A 9,402-nucleotide genomic window follows, 5' to 3' on the forward strand; every position below is an offset into this window, starting at 1 on the left:
ACAGCTATGTCCTGTCACGACAGATACCTGTTTGCTTTAGCTGACGTGTTTATATTGCAGCTGAGCTCAGACTGTTCTCTGGACGTGGTGCCATTCGTCAATGATGGCTTGTTCCCTGTCTGCACAGGACAATGAAAACAAAGTCAGTAAACTCATGGGAACTGTGCAGGTCTCGTTTCAGTCTTTGGGTGGAGGCACGTCCACACTTGGATTGCTTGCTGAATGCGGTTTCAATGAGCTCTGCTTATTGCTGCAGTAATACTCGCCTGTGGCAAGCATGGTCAGCCTGGAGCAAAAAGCTGAACGTGGTGTGGCAAGACCTGGTGCAACAAATTCATACGAGTTCCAGGCTAAGAGCTACCACCAGCTGTCATCCTGCCCAGAAGACAATGCAGGCAGCAGCAACCCCCTTTCTTGCAGAGCATATCCTTGCTGGTGCAGCGGAAACTTGATTTTTAGTGCCTTTTCTTCCTGACTTTGCTGAAGCTACCAGTGTGGTACTAGTTCATGCTGCCTGTACCCCATCTGCCCACTATGCCACCAAGAAACCATTAGCTGTGTTTGAATCCTGCCCAAAAGCAAGCAAGCAAGCAACCAAACAAAAAAGAACTTGTTAAAATTCAAGCAATCTCACTGAAAGAGTGAATATGACTCCATTTTCAAAGAGATGATTTAAACCCAACCTTTTGTACACCCTGGTCCATGACTGGCAATAGAAGCTTATCCCAACAATCTACCATCTTCTATACAAAAGACTTTAAAAGAGCTGGATTTTGGGGAACGTGCCCTGGGACAAGCTGAAAACCCAAGCTAAAACTGCTGATATGACTACTTTCTGAACCAGACATGCAAGACTTCCTGAAGCTGTAATTATACATGATAAAAAATGACGATTTAGCTAAAACAAACACAAAGAACTGTAGTTCCTCAAACGTGATGTACATGACATCTTTCTCTCCCTGGGACAGAGATGTAGCTGCTAGTTTTCTTCTCCCCGAGTCATATAGTCAGCCCATTTCTTTCTTACCAGAGGGACTCCTCAGAGTTTTGCATCTGAACACATGAAGAAAAAGCCTTTAATGTCTCAGATATTATGGCTAGTTACCTGGTTTATTATAATGAAATACATTTATTTCAGTTTCTCTGCTTTGGATTGAATCCATGGCTTTCTCCCTTGCAGTGCCAGGTGGGTAAGGCACCCTGCAGCTTTTCGCCTGCAGGCACCCACCTTCCTTCCACATACTGGACATGACATGCTGTCAAGCATCATTTCTTCAAGTATCGCAGCTCAGGCAGTGACCAGTATGACTCTTTGTTCTGCAAGTTCTGCTACTACATCTCAGGCTAATTAGAGATGGCACAGTAAAGTCCCTGTTTCCCCCCAAATGAGTGCAGATGAGACCTCAGACCCTGCTCATAGGGACAAGCTCTGCAGAGCTTCATGTTTTGACATAGTCTGCCAGAGGCTAGAGAAGTTTGCTACAGTTTTCCTGGTGATGAAAGAAGATTTTTAGCCTGCAAGGGGGTCAAATTCAGTACCAAGCTTTGAGCAAACCACCAAAAATGTAGGTAACTGAAGAAGGTCTCAAAGTGCTCTTTTTGAACCATCTGCACTCAGAAAAAAAAGGTGATTTTTACTGCAAGACTTGAGACATTCGTATCTGGTCCAGCCATAGCCAACTCACAGATCTGACTAAACAGATTGTTGTGTACTAAGTATTTTTTGGATGTCACACAGAAGCTAATTGTATGAGCCCCTACAGTCATGTACATCACAATTCTCTCACATGTATCAGACAATCGTACAGACAGTCATGAAAACTTGACCTTTGTTCCACCTTAAGAAACAGAAACTTAGTGTAAATGAGCATCTCCTTCAAGGCCTGTGTGGCAGAAATGTGATATACAAGTGCTCTTTCTGAAAACCAGCTTCCCTTCCCAGGAAATCCCACATCAATCACATCAGTTCTGGGTTACCCATTATCTCAGCCAAATCCTTGTAAGTACTTCCTAGCACTAAGAAAGAGACCCATGTATATGATGTCATCTGAATATTCATTTCCTACTTGGTGCCACAGGTGGGCTTCACAAATTCAGCTATTAGAGCAATACAGATTTTACCTTTACCTGCAGTTATCACACGCACTACCTACTGATGCTTTTGATAGCCTCACTGCTATCATAATACTTGCTGTTTGCAAGCTTCCCAGTTTCCCTTTTAGTGGCTCCACGAAGGCTGGTTGAGCTCTGGTTTTGGTAAACACAAGTGCTGGTCTAGGAAAATTTGTCTTAACCTCAGCTTGTCTTCCTGGCATGCAGCTGTACACCACTGATGTGTTGCAAAAGATGCACAGCAACTGTGCTTTTTCCTGGAGATATCCCACACTGAATTAGGATCCAATGCCTGTCTTGCATTGTCCAGCTGTCCAACAGCGCATGCAGACACAAAATGCACAGAGAACCTAGTTCATGGATTTCTTTTCAGTTTCATGAGCTTGCCTTTTCCTGCTTGCCTTAAAACCATTTTATTTAACATCACCAGCTCCTGGTCATGGTTGTCTAGCCAGTATAAAACTGCTATTTATCCGTGTTTGTACAGCTACATTGCCTGTGGCTTTGCAATGCAACTGAAATTGAATTGTTTTTTGATTTTGTGGCACAGCTGTGGGATACCCGATAGCAGTCATCCACAGAGTGTCAACAGTGAGAGTGCCTGATGTGCTCGGACCACATTGTGACCAGCCTGCTCTTCCTTGGAAAGCCCTTTGTCTCCATACCTCTATCTTGCCTTAGTGCTCTCTTCTTCTGGGACTGGAGCTCTGGCCACATCACACCACCTCAGAGGAACAACACTGCAAGTCATCTTGGGCAGTCAGAGCCAAGTCCCTGTTTGGGGAGCCGAGGCAGTCATGCTGAGGTAATCTGAGTGTATCAAGCGTTACCACACTCCCACCTGAGAAAACACACCTTGCAAACCCAGTGCTTTTACTGATGTGGTGGGTGTCTTCGTCCGACTAATGACACTTTGACTTCCCCAGAACCTTTAGGGGCGTTTCATCATCAAGTGCAAAATCCACAATTTCTCTCTGAAAACAAGGATGAAAGGAGAAGGGAAAGCAAGCTAACTCCAGAGAGAACTGATAGCAGGGGTGACATTGCTTAAAATAACTGCCTCAGCCTAGCACAACACAGAGGGTCTTTCCCAGCTAGGTCAAGACCAGCAGTGGTGGAAATACAGGCAGGGAGGGAAGAGCTCATGGTGCTGGCTGCATTGCTGTTCTTTTGTTCATACAGAGCTCCGCTCTCTCCCCTTTGAAGAGCCAAGGCTGCTGGTCTGGATGGCTGTACCCATCACACCACTTACAGAAAGGACAAGCTCTTTTCTCCTCATTCTCCAAGCAGCACATGTGTCCTGGTTTCAGCTGGGATAGAGTTAACTATCTTCCTAGTAGCTGGTACAGTGCTATGTTTTGAGTTCAGTATGTGAAGAATGTTGATAACACCGATGTTTTCAGTTGTTGCTCAGTAGTGTTTAGACTACACTCAAGGATTTTTCAGCTTCTCATGCCCAGCCAGGGCACCTGACCCAAACTGGCCAACAGGGTATTCCATACCATGGGACGTCCCATCTAGTATAGGAACTGGGAAGTGGGGACAGGGAATTACTGCTCGGGGACTGGCTGGGTGTTGGTTGGCAGGTGGTGAGCAATTGCCCTGCGCATCATTTGTACATTCCAATCCTTTTATTACTACTGTTGCCATTTTATTAGTGTTATCATTATCATTATTAGTTTCTTCTTTCCTGTTCTATTAAACCGTTCTTATCTCAACCCACGAGTTTTACTTCTTTTTCCTGATTTTCTCCCCCATCCCACTGGATGGGGGGGAGTGAGTGAGCGGCTGCGTGGTGCTTAGTTGCTGGCTGGGGTTAAACCACGACAACACGTCATATCTACCTCCTTGCTCAGATGTTCACCCTGTCGCTTGACTTCTTTGGAGTATGTCTGCTTCCCAGTTGCTCCATATAGCACTGAAGCCCCTTATTCCCATTGCAGTAGGTTTGTTTCTGGGGTGGAGCTCAGACAAGTGGGCTGCTTTCCGGTAACAGTGACATTCCCTTCCCACCCCCTCCCTACCAAACACACGCACACACGCTTTTTTTAAACCCCCTTTTTAAAGAATGAGAACATTACTGCAGGGCTCCAAAAACTGCAGCCTCATCTAGAATTGAAAGATTAAGAAAACATGACAGTTTCCCTGAAAATTTCAACATTGTTGCTTTGTCATCACATTAACACACTATCCAGTTGTCGTGGTTTCAGCCCAGCCAGCAACAAAGCACCAGAGGCCACTTGCTCACTCTTCCCCACCCCAGTGGGATGGGGCGCAGAAAATAGAAAGAAAAGCTTGTGGGATGATGCAAGGACAGGGAGGGATCACTCGCTGATTATGATCACAGGCAAAAAACAAGACTCAACTTGGGGAAAAAACAAAATCAATTTAATTTACTACCAATCAAATAAAACATAATTAGAAGTAAAACCAAACACCTTCCCCCACCCCTCTCTCCTTCCCAGCTCACCTCCACTCCTGCTTTTCTCTACCTCCTCCCCCACAGTGGCACGAGGAATGGGAGTTGTGGTCAGTTTGCGACATCTCTGCTGCTCCTTCCTCCTCAGGGGGAGGAATCCTCACTCTTCCCCTGCTCCAGTGTGGGGTCCCTCCCACACGAGACAGCTCTCCACAAACTTCTCCGCCATGGGTTCTTCCCACAGGCTGCAGTCCTTCAGGCACAGGCTGCTCCAGCGCAGGGTTTTCCATGGAGTCATGGCCATCTTTGGGGCATCCACCTCCTCTGGCATGGGCTTCTCCACTCGTGGCAGCTGGGCATCTCCTCCGCCATTCACCTACATGGGCTTCCGTCTCACCATGGACTGCAGGGGTGTCCCCTCCTCCGGTGCACCTCCTCCCCCTCCTTCTTCACTGACCTTGGCATCTGCACAGGGGTTTCTCTCACTTTCCACTCCCCTCTCCGCTGCAGGTTTCCCCTTCTTAAATCTGTTCACCTAGAAGTGCTACTACCATCAGTGATGGGCTCGGCCTTGGCCAGAGGCAGGTCCAACTTGGAGCCAGGGAAGCTTCTAGCAGCTTCTCCCTGGAGCCACCCCTGCAGTCCCTCCCACTACCAAAATCCCGCCACACAAACCCAGCACACCAGTCATGATTTTTCTGTTGTTCCCTGGAAAACCCTTTTAGTGATAATTGTGTGCACCTTGCAATACTATAGCAACAGTTCTCCTCCCCTACTCACCTTCCTGCTTAGGAAGAAAGACTGTCAGACTTCACTGGCTTTTTACACACTTCATAAGAGAACTCATTTTCTTTTACATCCTAAACTAATTCCTCTGCTGTCAAGTAGAGAGATCTAATATGTTCCTAGGAGTGTAATTCCTGGGCACACACAGACATTCACACACGCCCACTTTCACAGGCAAAATAAAGAGAAGTATAACAAAATCTACTAACTTTGCAGTCCTGAAGTTTAATGATTTTCATCTGCTTCTCCACATTGCAATAAACTGCATGTACACGTTGACAATTTTTTCCAAGAGATCATCACCAACCAAAACAGATGTTTGTTTCCCTTCCATTTTGAAATCAAGGTTTCCCAGACCTTAATTTTTAAGTACGTTCTTAACAAAGAGAAATAAAACTTGTGGTACATGCATAGATAAGGTAGAAGCATTCCATGAGTTTTTACAGTACCACAGTCCTGTTTTCTATTGCACTGGAATGCCTTTCCTAATAGCACCTAATACTCTTCTTGAATGCTGGTGAATTTTGAGCTGATGCTTGCAGAGAAGTGCAGATGCAGATCTTTCCTGAGTGTGAACAGCAAATCTGGGGGCCCACTAATCCTGTGCCTGTGTCACTGATAGCCTCCTCACCCCTCAGATCACCTGTTTTGTTTTACATCTGTCTGCATGGCTTTTAATTGGACATGGTATTGCCCTGTCGTTCACTATAAAAAGGTTCTTCCATAACTCTGCAGTATCCATGTTACAGGTTTACTCAGGGCAGTAGAAATTACTAATAACACAGCTTTTTGGCTCTGTACTTACCCTTCAGGCTTTCTAAGGTGGGAGGAAAGTAATTCATGAATATCTACTGAGGAGCTGTAATTGTGAATGCTTGCTGGCATTTTAAAGATGAGCCGGTCGTGCAAAAACATTCATACCAAAATAATGTAGGCATGTTAAAACATCCTATCCACAAACTTATGGAAAAGTATCTAATATCTTTCAAATATTAAACATGCATTAAATGAGAGAATAGAGAAGGTGAACTTGGAAAAAGTGTGCCTTGTTGCAGTATCAGAATCGCCCAAGCTGTTCTGCACCAAAACTATAGAAAGCATGCCTGGACCTTATGGCGAGTGCTGCAGAAAGGCACATTGAGTACAGCACAATGGGTGCACGGGACATTTCTTCTTTTTGTACTGCTGCTCCTAGTATGGTAAGGTTCCTGGTTTTATCCTAGCTTTAATCTTTCAGTGTTTCTTTAAGGGCTTTCTCACATTAAAAGGACATTCTACCACCTGTGCAGCACTTGAGGTGGGTGGGAGGAGAAATGCAGATTCCCAGGCCAGCCTCATTCTGCACTTCTTACCCAAAGATGATGGGGAGGTTGAGCAGCCCTTGGTGCTGGTTCTACTCCCACCCCATGAAGGCTGTGAATGCAGATCCTTTTGGTCATGTAAAGCAGTAAGTTTAGTACAGTGCTTTTGGCCTGGGATCTGCATACCCTAGCTTTCAAAGGGCTTTCTTCTACACAGGTGGTGAAAGGGAAGCAAAAAAAGCAAAATCAGAAGATCTACACAGCAGTCTGTAACTGAAGTTCCTAAAGAGGTTTGCATTTTCACAGCAGAGATTGTTAAGGCTCCACAGATTTTGAAGGAGCAAAAACTTCTTGTCCAACCTATTTTTCAGAGGCAAAGGTGAATAGGAAGATAAATTTTGCCTGGATGAAGATACTCTTCAGGACTGCTACCTGTAGAGCACTGTTGGTTCTCATACAGTGTCCCCTACTTCATATAGAGATTCTTCGGTGTTTCCAACATATTCATTCTTTTTTGTATTTATTTCTTCATATCTTTTGTTTTCCATGGGCTCCATCACATAGTTGTTTTCAGTGGAGGAGATGGGTGCCTCATAATGATCCGTACTTTCACATCTTGAAGAAGCTGCGGTTCTTGAGTTATGGCTGAAATCAAAATACAATATGAAAGAATAGTTGCAACCAGAGCAGACAAAGCATCTCCCAACCATCAAGATTTTGAGCAAGATTGTTGTCTGATTCAAACCCATGTAAACCTGGGCCACTGGATTATGATAAGAGAGAATCTTGTCCTTTACTTCTAGGTGGCAGGAGAACCTTGGACATTATAGCAGCATTGCCTCCAAACCAGGGAGAGTTTCAGAGGCAGCAAAAGGTATGTAAGCAACACAAGGATTACCACCATTACTTGGAATGGCACAGCCAGACAACTGCTCTTTGCAAGATTATATATATATATATATATATATATATATAAAGTGGTGGAGGAATGGTAAATGGTGAACTGCATGCAGACTACATCCACCATGTAGCTTTTTGTATCTTGTATCTTTAAAATGAAGGTAAATCCTCTGAGGAGAAATGCCATCACACTACTTGTTCAGTTGCTCAGGGTTCAACTGTTACTTAAAATGTTGCTTTATAAACTGCTTGGGAAACACAGCACCTGGGCAAATGCTGCTGGCATGTTCTACCATGGCACTCAAATCATCAGCACTTCAATTTTTATCTAGATAAGTGGTTCTCCTTTTATGTTTTGACTGGATTATGAGGCTTTTCAGTATAGCTTCCATAGGTTACAAGTAGATCAGGATGCTGAAACTTGAGTTTAGAAATAGCTGTACGTTCCTGTCACAGCTATGATTAAGAGAGACAAGTTCAGCCAAGGATATTTCAGGGATAAATCAGAGTATAATCTCTGCATTGGGAGCCTTAGCTCTGTAGAAGGGGAATTCCTGTTCTTTGCATTTGAAAAAACACTGGGAATTTATCCTTGGCAACGATCTTCAATAGGCCTCATTGGTCTGAGGAGTTAATAAACAATTCTTGCTCATTTTTATGATTCTAATACTGCAAAGGAAAAGCTCTTTCTTCCTGCACTATGTGTTGATGTGGAAAGCCCACAGATCATCAGTACCAATGTACTACTAAGCTACCTTTGAACCTCTTCATCCATGCTGCTTACGAGGCTTTTCATCCTGACAGGTAAGTAGCACCATGGGTTTGGTGTTTTTTTTCCCCCTGCTCTCGTACAGGCCCCAAAGACCCATCAATATGCTAGAGAAAGGGTTATACTCACAATTTTACTTCATAGACTTGAGCTGGAAAAGAAGAATCAGGAATGTGTGTCAATAATTTGCATTTATATTCACACAAAAAAAGTTTCTACTATGTCTCTTCTTGATATAAGAAAGTGACCTCTGAAGACAGAATAAAAATAGGAGCTGTAGAGATCGTGTTAGGTGGGTGATGGCTCCTATTCCCAGGATTCAGTCCAAGAAAATGAAAACAACCCATATCCCTGCTGTAGCACAACTGGCTCAAAATAACTGGCTGCCCAAGGTCAAAGGTAAAGTTGAGTTTAGAAACTAGAAGTTCCCAGTTGCCACAGTTTTTCTATTCATTAGAAGTTCAGTAAAGAACAATTCAGAAAGAGGTTATTCTGGATTCCTTTAAAAAAAAAAAGAAAAAAGAAAAAGGGCAAAAAGAGTATTTGATCATAATTCTTATTAATTGGTGGCACGAAGTTGTAGAAGGGTAATAAAAGAAATAAAGGGACAAGGAGAAAACTGTGGCCATCAGCATTAAAAAACCCCAACCCAAACCCCAGGGTGTTCTCTGTGCACTGCCGAGGGCTCGTGGTGAGAAAGGGGACGCTAAGAAAGCGTCTGTCAGGCGCTTTCTGGCGTCAGCACAGAAAAGGCAGAGGCGTTCAGTAAATACATCCTAGGTCTGAAGGCTGGAAAGGAAATGAATCCGTACTGAACGGGGAGGATCGGGGGTGAGCTCTTTTCCTCCGGGTCCCAAGGGAAATACTAAACAGCAGCTGGTGCAAACAGGTGTCTGAGAGCAGCAGGACGCGATTACCGGCTACCGGCTGCCTCAACGGGTCTGAGCGACGAGCTCGGTCGAGCAGGTAAGTCTGCGAGCCACCGGCTGCCCGTGCTGAGCAGAGCGACAGGGACGGGGCCGTCCCCGGGCGGCGGTGGGCGGCGTGCCGCCGAGCGGGCCGGCCGGGGGGGCACAGACCCGGGGCCCCGCACCCAGCACGGGGATGAGCGCTGC

At 44.9% G+C, this 9,402-nt stretch overlaps 1 protein-coding gene across 1 annotated transcript in view; it reads right to left on the reverse strand.

Annotated features, from left to right (window-relative positions):
- Positions 1-5,726: 5,726 nt before the first annotated feature.
- The window catches only part of LOC104834777 (V-set and immunoglobulin domain-containing protein 4-like), a 9,323-nt gene continuing 5,647 nt past the window's right edge, over positions 5,727-9,402 (reverse strand). The window contains exons 5-6 of the mRNA XM_010572351.1: positions 8,417-8,438; positions 5,727-7,263 (exon numbers count right to left, since the gene is read on the reverse strand). Coding sequence (XP_010570653.1) covers positions 7,071-7,263; positions 8,417-8,438 — 215 coding nt within the window. The 3' untranslated portion in view covers positions 5,727-7,070. The remainder of the gene's footprint in view (positions 7,264-8,416; positions 8,439-9,402) is intronic.

This window comes from Haliaeetus leucocephalus, unplaced genomic scaffold (genome assembly GCF_000737465.1).
Source record: "Haliaeetus leucocephalus isolate CR32 unplaced genomic scaffold, Haliaeetus_leucocephalus-4.0 Scaffold340, whole genome shotgun sequence".
NCBI lineage: Eukaryota > Metazoa > Chordata > Aves > Accipitriformes > Accipitridae > Haliaeetus > Haliaeetus leucocephalus.